At 37.6% G+C, this 19,520-nt stretch overlaps 1 protein-coding gene and 1 long non-coding RNA gene across 6 annotated transcripts in view; one reads left to right on the forward strand and one right to left on the reverse strand.

The window, feature by feature from the left end:
- Grm5 (glutamate metabotropic receptor 5) overlaps positions 1-19,520 on the forward strand; it is a 511,509-nt gene that overhangs the window by 485,353 nt on the left and 6,636 nt on the right. For 3 of the 4 annotated variants that reach the window (XM_060367492.1, XM_060367491.1, XM_060367494.1), the window contains one exon: positions 7,779-7,874. The exons of the other annotated variant lie outside the window; for it this stretch is intronic. In XM_060367492.1, the coding sequence (XP_060223475.1) occupies positions 7,779-7,874 (96 nt within the window). The remainder of the gene's footprint in view (positions 1-7,778; positions 7,875-19,520) is intronic. 4 annotated transcript variants of the gene reach the window in all.
- The window catches only part of LOC132647251 (uncharacterized), a 57,504-nt gene continuing 55,359 nt past the window's right edge, over positions 17,376-19,520 (reverse strand). For both annotated transcript variants that reach the window (XR_009585611.1, XR_009585610.1), the window contains exon 3: positions 17,376-17,677. This is a non-coding gene — a long non-coding RNA (uncharacterized LOC132647251). The remainder of the gene's footprint in view (positions 17,678-19,520) is intronic.

Here is a 19,520-nt window from a genome sequence, read left to right on the forward strand (position 1 = left end):
ATTAACAGAGTGTGAGCAAACAAGGTAATTTCTCAGCTAGCTTTTTCTTTACTGGAAAACTGAAATTTGTTGTTGTAAAGAAATAATCAATTATCTTAAAAGGTAATCTTATAAAAATCTTAAAAGAAGCACAAGCCTAAACTTTTATATAAAAGCAATCAGCCATTTCTACTTCAAATCTTTAATGTGCTCATCTACTCATTAATATTTGTGTTAAATCGTATCAGGAAACTGAGGGCAAAAACAAGCATGAGGAAATAAATTGTTGTCTTAGCCACCAGCCCAGCTTGAGAGGATCATGTCAGCCAGGACTACCTTGAGATGCTGTCTTTGCTCACAAATCTCAAAAAGTCCCTAGCTTAACTATTGAGAGTGTACTTTTCTGAACTTGTTCTTTAAGATTTTCTACATCAGTTTCCTACTAACAAAAACATCTTTACATAAGCTTGCTAAACAATCCATTTTCTCAAATTCTTGCTAAGGGTAGTGGTCACTGCTAGCAATCTGTGTCTCTATGTACTTTTCAAGAGAGGTAGGTGAGTCATCAGTCTGCTTCAGCTGCCATGCCTGAAAGAGATCCAGCATTGTTATTGTTGAGCGTCAGTGATACTGCCCAGTGAGGATCTGGAAGCCCCTTAGAGTTTTCGTAAGATTCACACATTAGGAGGGATGTGATGACCACAAGGGCAACAAACAGAGCTATGATCCATAACAGCATGAAGTCCCCTGGACAGGTGGTTTTCAGGGTTCCGCCACACTGAGACAAGGCCCTCAAGGCTTTGCTAACTGGTGGGCCGCATTCCATGAGTTCCACAGCTGTTTTGCTGTTTCTCCTGCACAGCCCCTGACAATGTTTTTTGGGTTTTTTTTATTATTATTTTATTTTATTTTTCTTTATTAATCACACTTTACTCACTTTGTATCCCCCCCCCTTGGTTCCTTCCCTCCTCCCGTCCCAATCCCTCCCTTCCTCCATCCTCTGCATGCATGCCCCTCCCTAAGTCCACTGATAGGGAAGGACTTCTTTTCCTTCCTTCTGATCCTAGTCAATTAGGTCTCATCAGGAGTGGCTGCCTTGTCCTCTTCTGTGGCCTGGTAATGCTGCTTCCCCCTCAGGGGGAGGTAATTAAAGAACAGGCCAATCAGTTCATGTCAGAGACAGTCTCTGTTCCTATCACAATGGAACCCATTTTGATACTGAACTGCCATGGGCTACATCTGTGCAGGGGTCTTAGGTTATCTCCATGCATGGTCCTTGGTTGGAATAGCAGTCTCAGGAAAGACCCCTGTGCTCAGACTTTCTGGTCCTGTTACTCTTCTTATGGAGTTCCTGTCCTCTCTAGATCTTACTGTTTCCCACTTCTTTCCTAAGATTCCCTGCTTTTTTTTTTATCTGAAAACATTTCTTTCTGAATGTGGGATTAAACAATGTTTATGCTCATCTATTGAATTATTTCCCAAGAACAAATTTTCTGAACTAAAATTATTGGATCAATAAAAGCAATCTTTTCATTTTGATTGCTTAGTTGCATTGCTGACACACCTGTCAACTTCTGCCTACATTTGTTTTTGTTTGTTTTTTACAGAACACAGGATATGTTCCTTGACAGCTTTTTGACTATTTTCAAAGTTTATGTTCATCTCTGATATTCTTTTGTGAGACTATTAACCATGCTTATTTTTTTTAAGCTAAAATCTTTGAATGAATCAAGTCAACATTTCACCTCTGGGTGAAAAGGCTTTTTGGTTTTACTTTATTTTGTTTTTTATGTATCTGAGTTTATGTGGTTTTTTTTTTCATTTTATTCAATTTTTTAATTCTTGACAATTTCATACATTTATACAGTGAGCAATGATTGAATCCTCCCCTCATTTCCTCCTTTAACTTTCCCCGTGTTCCCTTCTACCTGAGTGGCTATGGACTCTACACAGTTGATGGAACATTTGGAAAGCCATTCTAGTGTATTTTCTCATAACTTTACGGACCAGGGAGTTACTCTGCAAGGTCACACTTATGACAGCTTTCTAAATTTGGCTTCACTCCTTCTACTGGATATCATTAATGCTTTTCTGCCTGTCTTCATCTAGAATTTTTCTCCCCTCAATTTTTTTTTTCATGGAAGTGTGGCTTGGACTTTCCTTGGGCACTCCAGGAAATGCTTCGGAGCTTTTGCAGTCTTGCATCCCTCACCCCTGTCCGTCTTCTAATGCAGTGCTGTGTCAGTTTTTCTTCAACAATGCCTCTTTAGAGGACTTTAGATTTCAGTGTTTTTCAGTCTATGTGAACTCCAGAGGGTGGAATGGCATTTTGTTTGTATGTTAAGAGGAAGTCTGAAGAGTGGTTTTATTCTACTTGGCCATTATGCAATCATATTTGACCTTTAGAAAAAAAATCGGTTTATATTGTGCTCAAAGCCTAGTTCTACTAAGCCCACATGGTTGCCTTCATGTGTGACCTTTCTAGTGTCTCAAATGGGTTATCAGACTATGTAAAAAGGTCTTCTCAGCCTAAAATGAGGAAACAGTAAGATGTTAGTAAAGGCCCTGTTATTTGAATGTAAAACACTGCTTCTAGCCCCACTTCTGCAATTCACCAGCTGTGAGACCATGGATCCAAAGCTGGAATTAGATACTCTTTTTTCTTAGCCACAAGATCTTGGTCTAATAGGCGAGGGAAAGCTTTTGGAAGAAATCCTATGGTGTAGGAAAACGTTTGCATAAGAAGACTGTAAGTGTTACACAGTTTATCTCCTTATGATTGCCTGGATCCAAAGTTAGGATAGCTCTGAAGGGAAGTAGCATATTCTGTATGAATTTGTTTGGCTTTTGTGGTTTATGTTCATTTTTTCCTGTTTCTCGGCATAATCCATTTACTGCCTGCTGGTCTTAGCTTATACAGACTATTATTATAGCAACTGAGTCTCTTTTGAACAGGTTTATATTTCACAGTTCTGGGAGCTGAGAAGATCAAGGCATTTCCACATTGAAAGTCTGGTTGAGGTCAGCCATGCTTCTTTATATATTCTTTGAAAATGCCATAATATATACAATGAATTTTGAGAATGATCATTCCTTGCTGCCTCTGTCCAATTCCTCCAAGACCTTACTATGTCGCCTCCTCAAATTCATGCTCTCCTTTTAAAAAACTTTTGTTCAATAAAATGATACATTTTAGGATTATAACATTCAGTAAAAATTACAGCGTTTTCAAGTCCCTGGCATGCTATTCTTTGAAGAGTTGGGACTGTAGTTCTTTGAAAGTACTACTAAATCTTATAAACTTTTTTCCTTGAAAAAACAATTTAGCTATCCAAATAATAGAATGTGAAGAATTTAAAATAAACATAATTTTGAATGTTTTTAATTTGTTTTCTCTGTCTCCCCACCTGGTAGAAGGTGTGGGAAAATCCTCAGTAGTCTCTGCTCTAATCTCCCCCTCATGAGAGATCCAGCACTGTCAACCTGTAGATGTCATACATTTTTGAGATGGTTATATGCATATGGACAATAGCATTGTGAATGTTAGTTATTTCATTCTTTCACTCCTGTTTTCACACAATTCCAGACTCATCCACTGTACTCCCATAGATAATTTCTCTGACTTTATTGATAAGTCCAGGAGCGCTTAACATGAATGTGCTAAGCTTTCCTTTTTAAAACATAAAGATGTGTCCATAATAACAGAATAGCAACAGGTTCTCCTGTTATTCATGCATTTCTGCAGACTCTTAACTGAAATTATCACCTATAAATAATGAGTTCAGCAATGTCACAAGCACAGGAAAAGGTAGAAGTAACTAAAACTCCTCAAAATCCACACCTTCATAGAGTTTACTTTTTGTTAGACATTTTAATGGGAAAAATAGACAATAGATTAAAGAAGCAAATAAAATATTATTTGTGCTGTATAAATACTCCTGATAAAAGCAGAAAATATGGAATGAGGCTTGTTCTTTCGAGTGATATGGATGTAGCAAAATGTACTGACATTTGAACACAGATTTGGAAAGGATAAGGTAATTATCAAGTAGGAAAGTGTACTCTGCCTTCTTTTTTTATATAATTATATTATTTCAAAACACTACAGGATGTAGTCCTTTTTAAACATCTTCATCTTTTTCTCATCCTTTGTCTCTTGACCTAAATTTGTAAAATGTTTTCAGCTGAGCTGAGATACGGCTTAGTCGTAGGGTACTGTCCTACCATGGATAGGTCTCAAGCACCAATGTCCAGCACCGAAAAAAATAAAAAAATAAAAAAAATAAAAAAGACAAATAATAACAAAGGTTTGTTAAAGATTTGATAACACCTATAGTTAACTTTCCATTTCCTATCATTCATTCAGAGGATTTTTCTTCAGGGCCTGTTTGTTACAAACAGTATTTTTGTTTTATGTATTCTCATCTCTGGACTCCGGGGTTTATGCCTAAATAATCTTAAAAATCCTCCTTAACCTATTGAAAACATCCTTTGTGGGATTGTGTGTGTATATATATGTGTGTGTGCGCGTCTGTACACATTGGAAGCTGGGAGAGTCAACCTGAAGTATCATTCCTTAGATCTGTCCACCTCAGTCTTTTTCGTTTGTTTGTTTGTTTGGTTTTTGTATTTTTTTTTAAAGTTCTTTTTTTTTTTAAAGATTTTATTTATTTTACGTCTGAGTATTCTAGCTACATGGGCCCCTGCAGGCCAGAACAGGACATCAGTTCCCACTGTAGATGGTTGTGAGACACCATGTGGTTGCTGGGAATTGAACTCAGGACCTCTGGAGGAGCAGACAGTGCTCTTATCCACTGAGCCATCTCTCCAGCCCCCGGTTTTTGTATTTTTGATAAAGGGTTTTTCAAAGACCTAGGAGTCACAGGTCAAGCTAGTGTGGATAGCCAATGACTCAAAGGCATCCTCCTCTTCCTGCCTTCCCAAAATTGGAAGCATAGTATATGTCACCACCCTCTACTTTTTCAGCACTGAGATTACACTCATAAGCCACAACACATGGCTTTTTCCGTAGGCACTGGGAATATAACTAAGGACTTCATTAGACTGGAAGATTCTTAACAACTGACCAACTCTACAGTCTCTATAATTTTTGTGTGACATTGACTGACTTCTCCTGTAACTGATTCAAATGTCCATCACTCAATAACATACTGTTTTTGTATTTTGCAAGGAAGACTCTTTTCTTCCATATTACCTTCTACACTTGTGCCACTCTTATCTTCTGAAGAAACCAAAGGTAGCTGAAGAAAACATAAATGTGCTTGATTTATAATGGTAAATGATGTGTTCCAGAACTGCATATTCCTAATTATTCTTATTATCTCTCTTAACTTACTATCTCTCTCCATTAATGTCCTTTCTTTAGAAAAGCTTTAAATTTTTACAGAAAATCATTGTAATATGAATAAGAATGCATATCAATAGCAAAGCATGTGTTTAGCACGTATGAGGTCTTGGGTTCAAACCAGAATGCAGGCATTCATAAACCCCCCACATGGTTTATGATTAGTTGGCCTGTGAAAAGTTCTTATCAGAAGAGGTTAGGTTTTAATAGAATAGACTGTTTAGAATTTAATGTATATTATATAAATGAACACTACCAAGAAACGTATGATGATTTGAGAGAAAATGAACATGGATATAAGAATAAAAGTCTAAGAACTAATGAGTGAGAGAGGGAGAGGGAGAAACAGCAAGAAAGAGATGAAAGAGTATAAAATAGAGACAGACAGATACAAAGAGAGGACATGGAGAGAGCAATGTAAAGCTAAAACCTAGTGAGAGAGTCTGGGACAGAAGGTATTTAAAGTAAAAAAATGTAGCTATTTTAAAATACTAGTGAAGATTTTTAAATTACTATTTGGTTATTACCGTAACAAATGATTTTCAAAATTATGTTTAGGTCCCTTTGTAAGAATTGAAAGGTCATAATGGTTTTAGTATTCCAGTGATGCCATTTTAGTTGAACTGTATATTAGTATATTGGTTGCACCATCCAATTCACAAATATTTAGTACTGGTATATGGAGTATTGTCCACTGACAGGTAATTAACCAGAGCTTACCTTCTAAAACATGTTTTTCATAAAACAAAGATCTTCCCATCTACCTTTGCTCATGTTTTACTTTTCTAAACAAGTTCTTTTCTTCTTTTGCATGTCCTCCTTCTTCAGTCACTTGTGTCTTTCTTCTTCTTTATCTTTTCCCATAATTCCGTAAACCCCCTAAGACAATATCTGGTGATTACTTTTTGTGGCTGGCATAAAAACCCACCGTTAATGTATTATAGAAGCTCAACTAACACCCAGTTCATAGGTTAATCCATCACCCCCATTGAGTTTCATGTAATGATCCATTTTAATTAAAATATAAAATACAAAATAGTGTTAACAATTTAGAAGATAAATATCCTAAGACCTCTACTTTGGGGCCAATTATCTTGATTATGTGACATTCTGTTTTATGTTCTTACACTTGCAAGAAAGAAAAAGAAAAGAAAAAGAAACTAAAGAGAACAGGACTAACCTGGGGTTAACAAGTCTTCTCAGAGTAAACCACTTTCTCCATCATCTATTGAATACTAGGAATCATGTCAGTCTATACGGAGAAAGGTACACACTCTCAAGCCTTGTACCTTACAATCTACGCAGGACTTTTACTTTTTTCTATCAGATTAGCTTGGAACTTTGGCAAAGGCTGTTAAGTCACTCTCGCGTGCCTTCTGTGAAAGCAGAACTGACTGTTTTCTCCACTTACCCCACAGATTTAGAACAATGAGTGGGAAACTGTTTCTACGCAAGCACTTTATATCTAAACAGGGCTCAGAAGGTCTTATACTGTACACATTGTAAATTCATATTAAAAGGATCTTGTTACTCCTTTTAGAAAAAAAACCAAAACAAAAAAAAAAAAAAAAAAAAAAAACAGCTAGTAGCCCTAGTAGCCCCTTGGGAAGGTGAGCTATTGATTCTGTCACAAAATGGATTTGAGACACCCTCCAAATTGTGGGCCACCAAAAACTGACCCAGGTCTAAAAAAAGAAAAAAAGCTTCCCAACTTTTAATGTTTTTATTAACCTTACAAACACACACACACACACACACACACACACAAGAACACAAGACATTTTTAAGTATTGTCAATACATAAAATAAATATTCAGATATGGTATCCCTGAGTAAGAAGGAACAATGACATAATTTACTGGTAAAAACGTGACTGTGGAAGACAAGAATTGGTTCTAAACTCTGACTTTTCACTCAATGCCCAGAATAACTACTTACTGATTGTCTTTTGTCAATTTACTTAATCTTTGCAATTTTACGTTTCTTCTCCAGTAACATGGAAATAATCATAACAGAACCTCTATCACAGGACTGCTGACAGGATTAAATTAGGTAAAACTCTAGTACAAAGTCTGACACATGGTAAGCACTAAACAAATCCTTATTGAATAATTATGATTTCTTCTAGATGCTAGGAATTGTATTCTTCTTATCATGGACTAACAGATTTGATGAACTTACAGATTAATCTGTTGTGTAAAGAGTTTATTGCGTGTGATTTAATCCCAAAGTAACAAACTTTTTCCTGGTTTTCCCATATACTGCTGGCATCATCAAGTAAATATCATAGGCCAGCCCCCACTACAGTGAGAAGCAGAAATCCTTGCTTTGGTGTGGGGCAATCATGCTTGCAGCCATGGGTCTTCCTCAGCCTGGAGGTTAAGCACACAATCACATCTCTCTGTTTGCTCCTGTCCTTGTTCATGCTCACCAGGTACAAAGACAGGAGGCTGGCCCAGCACAAGTCGGAAATAGAATGTTTCACCCCCAAAGGGAGTATGGGGAATGGTGGGAGAGCAACAATGAGCAGGTAAGCAAACTGTGAGTGGCCTGAGGTGGTGTGAAATAAATGTTTGCAAGCTAGAGGAAGAGGCGGCTCCCTGCTCTGGGTCCTTGCTCAAATCATGCATCCCATCCAGTAAGTCCAGTGTTGGCCACCACTGGTTTGTTGTGTGTATTTGATCTGTAAAACCTATGCCATCCTCATGTCAACTAATGGGAGCCTCCTGTCCCAGATGCTGCTGTTTCTTAGGGTTGTGCGCTTTGCATGTCTGCAGCCTTAGCTAACAGTCAGTCCTTCACTGGATTTTAATTAATTGGCTAAACAGTTTTGGAGTTTGCAAAGTAGAAGATATTGGAGGAAATACAGATTTTTAGGAATATCGGATTGTTTAACAAAACAAATCCAAAAGATTAGGGCTGGATTTGAGGGAAGGACTGCAATTGAGGGAACACTGAGCCAGGAATTTAATCTGAGTTACTTTGAATGTAATGTGTCATAGTCAAGAGCAGAGACAATGCCAAACTAGTGGATTATAATGTAAGAGACATTTCTCGAACTGCAATCAGGAAAGCTAATCCTCCTCTGGCTACTATAGCTTTGCAGCTCCTTGACTTTGTTGTGTTGGTGGTAAATAATTCCTATCGCTGTGCTGTGCATGTTTCTTTGTACTGGGAACTTCCAACTGAGTTGTACCCTGTGGAATGGGGTATTTGGAACTATAAGCAACAGCTGAGCTGTGTTGCATGAAATGAACGTGCTTTTTATTGCATGAAACTGCGTTTTAAGAAAGGGGCTCTAGAGACATAGGCAATCAGGATTGTATTAAACAGTTTCAGAATTCTGGGAACACTGTATGCTGAGAAATCACCTCACAGTTAGTTAAAACTCCTGTTCTAATGTTTGTGTCATTTCTCAATTCTACTCTGGTATAGAGCTATTAAGGGAGAATGTTGCAGACTGTCATATATTTGAGAAATGAGGGAGTTCAGAAAATAATGTATTCATTTATGTTTGCATGTGCTGAGAATTTGAGGCCCAGCTGTGCAATCAGAAGTTAATACTGTTGACTCCTGTTAAAATTTTACCTCCAAAACATTCTGTTTGCTTCCTCAGTGGTGGGATCTTTCCCATTTTCAGAATAATGGATCACATCAAGGACCAATACATTGAAACTGCTGGGATCCATTCATGACTATCTGTGAAAATGTTTCCAGGAACTGTGTGGTTGACATCAGAGAAACCATAGCCAAAAGCTTAACAAATCAGGTTTATGGCTCTCAAAGACAATGCAGTGAGTGGACACATATAGGCACTTATGTCATCACACTCTTCTGCCCTTAATCCCTTTTGCAGCTACATCTGAGTCTCAACAGGTAGTTTTATGGAAGTATCTACATTTGTAGCTCCAGATTTTCTTTTACCTAGATAGTAAATGGTATAAGCTATATCCTTGTTAATAAGACAACCACTCTGTACTAGAGTAAACAAGATAACAGTGAGGGCATCAACTGAGAGCTGTAAGGTTTTGTCCAGCGTGACTTCAGATATGAAGCTTAGAATTGGACTTCCAAATTCTAGCACATGAAGCTGTCTATCAAACAGACTGGAGAAAATCATGGATGCCCAACCACAGCCTTTGTTGTGTAATGGTATTCCAAAGTCATTTCAACTTAGCCAGTTCACAAACTGGCATTTTGGAATAAGCTCCACATCTGGGAGAGTCTGTGGAGCTGTTTAAGTTAAGCACTAGTTTTCAGTTATTCTATTCAGTGTCTCAGGAATTTTAATCAAGCTTTAGAACTCTCAGATATATTCAGTCCAGAGACTAGATTTTCTAAAGGCTATCTTAAGAGAAATAGAAATAGAAATGGGAGGACAAAGAGAAGGACATAGAGTGTAGGGCTGAGGCACAGCAAATCCAATAGACTGAGTATCTCTGGGTCAGATTCAGGCATACAGAGGTGGCCATTTCAATATGCACTCTAGGACTAGTCCACATTTTTCTACAGCAGCAAAATACCATTCAAGTTTTGTGTGTTCACTTGTTTGAATATGGTCAAGGTAGTGGCAAGGAATATTAAAATATGTCCTATAAGGAACAGGGATGAGCACAAGCTAGAGTAAAGTATTACAGTAGGACCCACAGAGAAGCATAGTTAATTGAGCACAAATACTCTTTTCTGTATAACCTTTCTTTTCACATTCTTTGCTTCAAATAAAAAAATGAAAGAACTAGAAAGCAGGATCAAAATGCAGAAAAAGAGAAAGGAAGGAAAAGATGTGTCTTGATGTAAAAAGAATGCTTCGGGAGAGGAAAAAACCCTAAAATCACACAAAAAGTAAGGCCAAATTTCACAAGACAAGTGGATATTGTTCCAATTTTATACTTGCTCTCATAAATATACAGATAAATGAGTAGCAGGTTTAAATAAGCATTACGAAAAACAGGTCAAGATGAAAATACATTTTATGAAAGATCATTTCCAAGTGAAGGGCTAGAATAATTAGTTCCAGTTTGCTTACTTGGGAAGTAAAGATTTAACAGGAAGATAAATAGATGTATACGACATACCTGCAGAAATGGGCCTTGTCAGGTGTCAACGTTTCCTTTACTTTTCTGTTCTTCCTAAAGTCTCCCAGTTCACCACACAAAGGTGACACGCAGTCACACAGCGACCTTCCTCTGCAAAGACGTGACCTGCTGAGGGCCGTTTGTTGCACACACAGACCCAGGGAAGAACTAAAAGAAACTTGAATGACCACAGAAACCCAGTGGGGACATTCTGCACCTCCAATGCCTGGTTTCTTTAGTGAAACTATGGGAAACATATCTGGAAAATTCATATCTGGAATGATTGCCCCGGAGCTTTGGTGGCTGCTGAAGAGATTTCAACAATGCTGTAGTGACAGGAGAGCTGACCCTGTCACATCATCTTACCGTGCTCTATTGTCAGGGCCACAGACAGATGTTCTCTGCCTTAGTTACTCTTGCCATTGCCCTGGAGCAAAACAGCTGACCTAAAAGAACTTAAACAAGACAATTTTTATCTGAGTCCCACGTTGAGGGTATACTCCATCACTATGAGGAAATCAGGGTGACAGGAATTTTAGGCAACTGGTAACATTGCATCCACAGTCAGGAAGCAGGGGATGATGGGTGAAGGTGCTCAGCTTGCTCTGTTCATTTTATTCAGGTTGAAACCTGAGCTCATGAAATAGTATCTCCCACATTTAGGGTGAGCCTTCTGGACCATCACAAGTACCTACCGACACACTAATATCATGAGTACCGGGTTTCTATACTCTCTTTAAACTCACAGTTTGTGTGCGAACATGTCTGAATATTGTGGAACTGTTATTTTCCATGTGGAGCCTAAATTTGTGTCAGAATCCGTCTGACTGACGAAGGAAAAGAGATCCTGACCAGTGAAGTCCTATAGACACTGCATATGCGTATTCTCTCAACCCTGTTCTTGCTGCCTTGTGAGTTCACATACAGATTCCCGCCCTCCTCAGAGATGAGTAAAGCTCCATAATGGATATTACTATTTCCATTCTCCTCAGGGACACAGAGAAGCGTTGCTGGATTCTGTGTTCTGATATGTTAATATTTACCCATGAAAGAGAATCATAGTTAATGTCTCCGAGAAAGGGCTCCTTTACTTCAAGTAAATAGATAGATGAGATAGATGTACACTTCACCAGTGCTTAAAAAAAAAAAGGAAGGTGGTATGCAGTTATTATAAATATAGTAGTTATAAATATTATATATATAAATATAGTAGTTATAAATATTTAATATTGTCTTAGAGAACTCAGCAACAGCATAATAGTCACTGTTAAATTAATAGAAAGGCTAAGGCACTCAATTCTGTGCAATTCAAGGTTTGCTGAGGAAAAGGAGTGTACCATTTCAGTGCAACACACAGGTGGCTGTTCAAGATGGATCAGGACTTCCATGAGTCTTACTGTCTTTCCCCCATATCCATGTCAAATTAGCATCCTCATTTATACAGACATAAAATATACAAATACACAGTAACTTCTGGAACTACTGTGCACTGCACAGTACTCTAGTCTTTTCTCATATGCATAAATTATTTTTCCTACAGGTGAGAGAAATATGTCTGAGGTTAATGACCGGCATGGTGAGGAATTTACTGAAAATCATAAAATAAACTGGCTTGTGTCATTTTTTAATTTTTTTCACAGTTTATTCATTATTCATCCCAATTGAAGCTCTCTCCTTCAATTCATCCCAGCCCTATCTCCCTCTGTCTTCCCTCCATCCTCTTCCCCTAGTCCACTGAAAGGGTGAGTTCTCCACTATTACCATCTGCCCCTAACTTATCAAATCTCATCAGAACTGCCTAGATCCTCATCCTCTGTAGCCTGGTAAGGCCTCATTGGCAGGGGCAAGTGAACAAAGAGCAGGCAACTGGGTTCGTGACAGAGGCAGCCCCTGCTCCCCTTACTCAGGAGTCCACATGGAGACTGAATTGCCTATAGGCTGCATCTGAGCAGAGAGTCTAGGTCTTCTCCATGAATGGTCCTTGGTCGGTACATCAGTCTCTGCAGGACTCTCTGGGCTCAGATATTTTAGCTGTGTTGTTCTATTGTGGGGCTGCTCTCCCCTTCATGTCCTGTCCCCACCACCCACTTCTTCCATAAGACTCCCTGCATCTGCCTAAAGCTTGGCTGTGAGTCTTAGCATCTGCTTTGATCCCCTGTTGGGTGGAGCCTTTCAGAGGACCCTCTATAGTAGGCTCCCCTCTTGTTTCCTCTGTTCAACTTCTTCTGGTGTCTATCTTGTTTGCCATTCTGAATGAGATTTAAGCATCCTCCCCCTTAGTGTGTAGCTTTTGTAGATTTTAGAATAGCTACATTATATTACATTATATTATGTTATGTTATGTTATGTTACATTATATTATGTCATATCATATCATATCACATGGCTAATATCCACTTATCAGTGAGTGTGCACCATACTTGTCTTTCTGATTCTGTGTTACCTCACTCAGGATGATCTTTTCTAGTTCCATACATTTGTCTGCAAATTTCATGATTTCCTTGCTTTTAATTGCTGAGTAGTATTCCATTGTGTAAATGTACCACAATTTCTGTATCCATTCCTCAGTTGAGGGACATCTGGGTTGTCTCCAGGTTCTGGCTATTACGAATAAAGCTGCTATGAACATGGTTGAAGAAATGTTCTTACTGAATGGTGGGGCATCTTTTGTTTATATGGCCAGGAGTGGTATAGATGGATCTTGAGGTAGCACTATTCCTAATTTTGTGAGAAAGTGTTAGATTGATTTACATAGTGGTTGTACAAGTTTGCACTTCTACCAGCAATGAACATTGTTAGACATTAAAGGCCTGAGGAGAAATAATCTGTGGAGCAATTAGCATAGAAATATTCAGCCACTGGAAGTAAAGAAAAGAAAAATCCACATCACAGGAACTGACAATAAGGCTTAGTGGAATACATTTCTCTGTCAAATATGCAATACGAACATGAGTGGATTTTGTTTATCTATGTTACTTAAAGTCCCAGTCTTTAGACTACACTAAGCTGCACTTCATGTGCAAATCTTTCCTTGAAATATTCTTATTTCGGTGGCAACATTTTTCTGAGTTTTTTTTTTTTCTTCATGCTAAGAAGAAAAACCCAATGGACAAAAGCAAATTTGTTTTCCTCCCAAAATTTTCCCACCAGTACATTCCATGTCATTTTCACTCTGTCAATTCATTTAAACTTCAGCATCATGACACAGCATTCCTATACCAGCATAACTACTTCTTGAATAGCTCTGTTTTGCTTTAGTCATTTCTCTGGTCTTCAGTCTCCCAGGGATCAATTAGCTTAGCAAAATATCAGTTAGGTTTTAACATCTTCCTGTATGGAAGCGGTGCTAAATTTGAAACACCAACAATGCGTGAAGCAGTGAAAAAAGCTTAGGAAGATAATAGATAGTGGTGCCTAAAGTCAAACAGTACAGAAGAAGATCAAAGAATAGCATTAAATAAATAGAAGACTAGAATAGAAATGGATCTTGAGTGTCTCTTTCTTTGCTCATTTATAAGATGAGCTTGTAGGCTCCATTTGCACCTATCAATCAGACTAACTTCTTTGGTCTATGTTATATAATATATCTGTTTCTGACAATGAAAAACCCAAAGCAAATTACTGGTAATTTATTCAAATAGTAGAAGAAGGGTGTGTGTTGGGGGGGAGGTAGAGTCTTAAGGTGGAGGTACCTAAACAGAATTCATAGAGCAAACAAGAGTCCAAAGTCTACCTTTTGAAGCTTTGACTGCTACACCACTCCTACAAAGTCAAACAAGATCACTGACAACCTCTTGAACATTCTCTGTGGGTTTCTGGACTTTGGATTCTGCTTTCTTAATGGAGAGCAATGTCTTTCACTCTTGGCGTTTCATTATTTCCATTAATCCCTGAAGTCTGGGTACATTTCTTCCATGGTGAAAGATGGTTTTCTCTGGAGTTTCAAATTCTTTGTTATCTGTTCCAGGTCAAATCCTTGTTTATTGAACTCTCATTCTCATATTCCACTACTTCCCACTGTTTTTATCCTTTGCAGCCTTCCACCTCCCATATTCTTCTTAATTTCAATGTAAGAACAAAAGGAAAAACAACTCATCCATGTCAAAATATTGTAACTAAATACTGATCCCCTTCTTTTGTATCTACATCCTCTTTTACACTCATTTTCTATCACGGCTGAAAAAAAGTCTTACTTATCAATAATTATCATCTACAAAAAAACATTGATGAAAAAAAATGCTTGTAAAGATGCCAGCCATCATTTTTGTCTGTTGTCTTAAAGTTTCTATAGCTATGATAAAACACCAGAGCCAAAGCAGCTTAGAAAAGAAATCATTTAATGTGGGCCTCACGGTTCCTGACCATCAGGACAAGGAGCAGGGTAACAGGCAGGCAGCTACTGAGGCAGTAGTTGAGAGCTTATATCCATCAACATGATGCAGAGAAAGCTAACTGGAAATGGTGTGGGCTTTTGAAACCTAAGCCCACACCTATCATACACCTCCTCTAGCAATTCCATACCTTCTAATTCTTCCCCAAAAGTTCCCTCAAATGAGGACCAAGTATCCAAATGTATCAGTCTCTAGGGGACCATTTCCATTTTAATTTATTTTAATTATTTTATTCCTACACAGTTTTATTGAAAAAATTAAGACAGTGTCTTCTGGTCATAATTGCTCTCCCCCATATCTCCTTCCAGATTCTTCTCACTCACTCAACTCCATCCCCTTTCATTCACTTTCTCTTTGATAAATAAAGATAAACCAAGAAACACACACACCTCAAAACCACAAAATTGATAGCTAAAATACACAAGCAAAAGACCAATACATTTTTTTATATGTCCATAGAAAGCAATATGAGACAAAATGAATACAAAAACACTGTTGACTTCATTTCATGTTGGGTGTCTACTCCTGGGCCTGCCACGAACTGTGGTTCATATACTGAGTAAGACTCCATGGAAGAAAACTTTGTATGTGTGCATGTGTTTGTGTGTGTTTGTGTGTGTGTGTGTGTGTGTGTGTGTGTGTGTGTGTTTGGTGGTATAAATTGCAGATAGCTCCTTGATTAGGGGTGGGAGCCCTTGTCCACTTTCTTCTCTCAGCACTCATACTCAATCCTACTCAATCTGGTTTCAACCTATACAGGCCATCACGGTACTGCCACTCCCTTTGTGAACTCATATGAGCATCCGTCCTGTTGTGTCTGGAGGGCACTCTTTTCTTACTGTCTTCCATTCCCACCGACTCTTACACTCTTTCTACCTCCTCTTCTGCATATACCCCCTCATCCCTGCTTCAATAAGTTTGATAAAAAAAAAATACTTAAAAATTAGGGCTCTAAAATTTCTCACTCTCTTCATGTTGTTCAATTGTGTGTGTCTGTGATAGTTCCTATCAACTGCAAAAAGAGGGTTCTCTGTAATGGCTGAGCAAAACAGTGCTCTAAGTGTATAGAAATATGTCATTAAGAGTCACTTTACAGAATAATAGTTGGTTTCCTATGGGGGCCATTCTCCTTCAAACCACTGCACCTACATTTGCTCAAATGTCAACAGTTTTTGTTTGATGGTAGATTACTCATACAATTAGAGCATGGACCATTTATTGAAATTCCAAAACTAAGTCAGAGAGAACTAGAACTATCCAGAAGAGTGGTTTTATTGCATCAACACATTAAAAGACTGATAACCTATCACATAAAGTTAACATATATGGGTGTTGGCTTTGAATACCTTCAACGAGGCGTCTAGTCATTATAGCTGACAATGTTGGCACCTGATCAACAGATGGTATTGGAATTAAAGACCAGCAAGGTGTTTAGGGAGCTTTTGGCCTATAGTGACTGTATGGCTAAGAAGTGCTGAGTCATGAGATAAAACAGAGTAAAAATCAAATGACTACCTCATTTACTTAAAGCACACACTATTTCCAAACACTACCTATAAAATGAGGAGTGTGTGTGTGTGTGTTGTATAGTGTAAGACCATGAGCACTGAAATCAGAACTGTAAGTCATGATGTTTGTCTCATGTGGTCATTTATTTGCTCTGTGTAGGGTAAGACACTGAACACTAATCTCACTGAATTTTGGTTGTACCATATTTTTAAAGGCCTATAACAGCATTGATCCCTTGATAGTCACACCATGACAATCAGATAATTCCTAAAAGCCCTTTATAGAATATTACACACATAGAAAATGGTGTCATTTTTAGTTTGCATTTGTGTTTGGTAATTTAGTCTTTGACTTAATTTCCTTGTAGTTAAGGGTTTTTTTCCCCCATGTAAGTCTTTAACACATACATCACTAGAGCTATTTAAATAGATTCTATCAATAAGATAGCTTTTAAAATATGTTTGGGGGTAACTGAAGAAACTTATATAGCTCATGTCTCTATTTTCATAATACTATAGTATATTTCTTAGTATAATTTTTAAAAATCAAGATGTCAGCTTTAAGCAAAGCTAAAATATAAATTATTTTACCTACTTTGGAAAATTCTAAACATAATATTAAATTCCTATTTTTTTATAAAACTTAAATGCTTTGCAATTCAAGAAAACTTTTTTTAGAAAGCATTGACAAATGATTTCTCAAATAACATAACTACTCTTGCAAATTTTCTGCTTGTAATGGTCTCAATTTATGATTTTTTTCATTAGCCTATTATATTCGGCTATAATTCTACTTAGGCATTATTAGCTAAAAGGACGTTTCAAGTTTTTCGTGTATATATATATATATATATATATATATATATATTTTTTTTTTTTTTTCCTTAGGTAGGATATGATCATGGTATCTTCTGACTACCACCAAAACCAAAGTACACAAACAAGAGAGGTTCATTAGTGAATACCATTTTAAAAAATAACTTTTAGGAGGTGTGTTTAATTTTTTATGGCCTGAAATTCTGTATGTTAGGAAAGTACTAATAAAACATTCAACAAAAAGTGTTAGGGTTTGTTTTATTTTCTTTTAATTCAGCAAAATGAAAAGAAAATAGTGCTTATATGCTTCCTTTTTATCACACCACAACCCTAAATTAACTCTGGGGAGGAACAGAACCACACAGATTCTTCAAATCCATTTAATATTAACACAAACATTATATATTCCACAGACCTTTGTGCTTGTCAGACTCTGATGTGTACTGCCTAATGATGGCATGCTGGGGCAAGATGCTCTAATTTCCTCAGATTTGGGCAGATGAATAGAGAGAGTGATGAGGTCACTGACCTGACATTCAGAGCCTGTTGAAATAAGTAAATTATTTAAGTGTCCTTCGCAGAAGGGATGAAGAACTACTACTGAGAATACAGGTAAAAGGTACCATTTTGGCAGCCCTGAAATGTAAACAAAGACATCTAACCATCCAATGACACCTCTCAAAATCATTAAGAATTTTTTTTAGTCAATAAAGAGAAAATTGTAATAAAATGAAGATGTTAGATTATACAATATTATGCTTTGAAAGGGATTAATACTCTTTGGAAGAACAAGAAGTGGTATTTTGTCCTCTCCAGTTGGAGGAACTGTCCTGACCTTTCCTCTTCCACTTCTCTTCTGAAACCCAATGCATGCACTGTATAAAATGCTATGGCCAGGTAAAGAAAAATTCCCTTGCTTTTTTTCTTACCTCAGTCCACAAAAACAAACATATAATCCTTCAGCTGAAACAAAGGCTCTCAGCTGAGGTAATCAATAAATGTTACTTCATGTGAACAGAAGATGTAATGATGATGAATAACCCTCTGCATTTGCAAAGATGCTGTGCTTGGTTGAATACACTCTTCAGTGTGATCACCCAGGTTTCTTCTAGAAGTAATGTGAGTAGATGCTTATTCTCCTACTCTTTGCTGATAGTGAAAGAGTGCGAAGACTTTAAGTGGTTAGTCTGCCAACATCAGTCAGGATCAGATCTCAAAACCTTAATCTGGGCCCAGAAGATAGGGCAGATATATGGCAGAGTTCTTACATGCCTAAAGTTGTGGTTATAAGAATCCAACTGAGTATGGGTTAGGAGGAGAGATTTTTTTCCAGGACAATTATGCTGAAACAAAAAAAAAAAAAAAAAAAAAAAAAAAGAAGAAGAGAGAGAGATTAAGGTAGAGGAGGGTAGGGAAGACAAGATGTCCTTAAGCAAAAGGGGAAAAGCAAGGCAGCAGCAGTAAGGGTGAGAGCATTAGGGAAGAAAGTGTCCTGGGTGTGATCACCCAAGAAACTGGTGTAGGATAAAAAAGTTGAAGGTGGGCCTGTCCACAAGACTGTGGAATTTCAGTCAGATGAAGAAACAATGGGGAAACTTTATGATGTTAAGAGCTGTTTAGTTTTCACAAAATTCTCTTCTCCTGTAACCCAGAAAAATAGCAATGAATATAGAGATTTCTTTTTCTAAAATGTTATGCTCACATGGAACAAGGAACATCTACTCCTTACCACACTTTTTCACCTGCATTTTCTCACATAATGCTCAAGACAACTTCTACCAGTTAGAAGAAAACTGCTTCTGAATTGAGGCAGATAAAATGTTTTCTCTTTTCCAAGCATCTTACATGACAGATCCAAAATTAAAAACCCGGGTTTTAAGATCTCTTCTGCAAGTAGGCTTTCTTTCTTCTCAGGTTCCTTTTTCCTAGCAAAAAGTAGTTCATTCACACTCCAGAGGGAAGAGGAGTGTTCATACTTGGACTCTGTTTCTCTGTTATCTTCTATATCTTGTCACAATGCTCTGATAATTCTCTCTCCCTCTCTCTGCCCTTAGAACTGTTTTATTATGTATTTAGCCAAAGGTTTTGGAACATACTATCTCATTGCATGATGGGTCATGAAATAAAAGACTGACAGTGTTAGCATAGAAGTTACATTCTATCACAGTAAGTTTAAGAGCTGCAGAGAGAAGAGGACGGAGCAAGAGAGAAAGTTTTAAAAGCATATGTTTTCAAAACCTTCCTACTAGAAGTTGAAGCATCCCTGGGGTAAAACTTGGAAGAGATGGTCCAGTTACACTTCTGCTTTCTTGTCCATGCTTTGTATTAAAATGGGTGCAGTGACCTGGAAGTCTAATTACCACTCTCCAGATGCCTGTTTCTCGGG

Source organism: Meriones unguiculatus, chromosome 14 (genome assembly GCF_030254825.1).
Source record: "Meriones unguiculatus strain TT.TT164.6M chromosome 14, Bangor_MerUng_6.1, whole genome shotgun sequence".
Lineage (NCBI taxonomy): Eukaryota > Metazoa > Chordata > Mammalia > Rodentia > Muridae > Meriones > Meriones unguiculatus.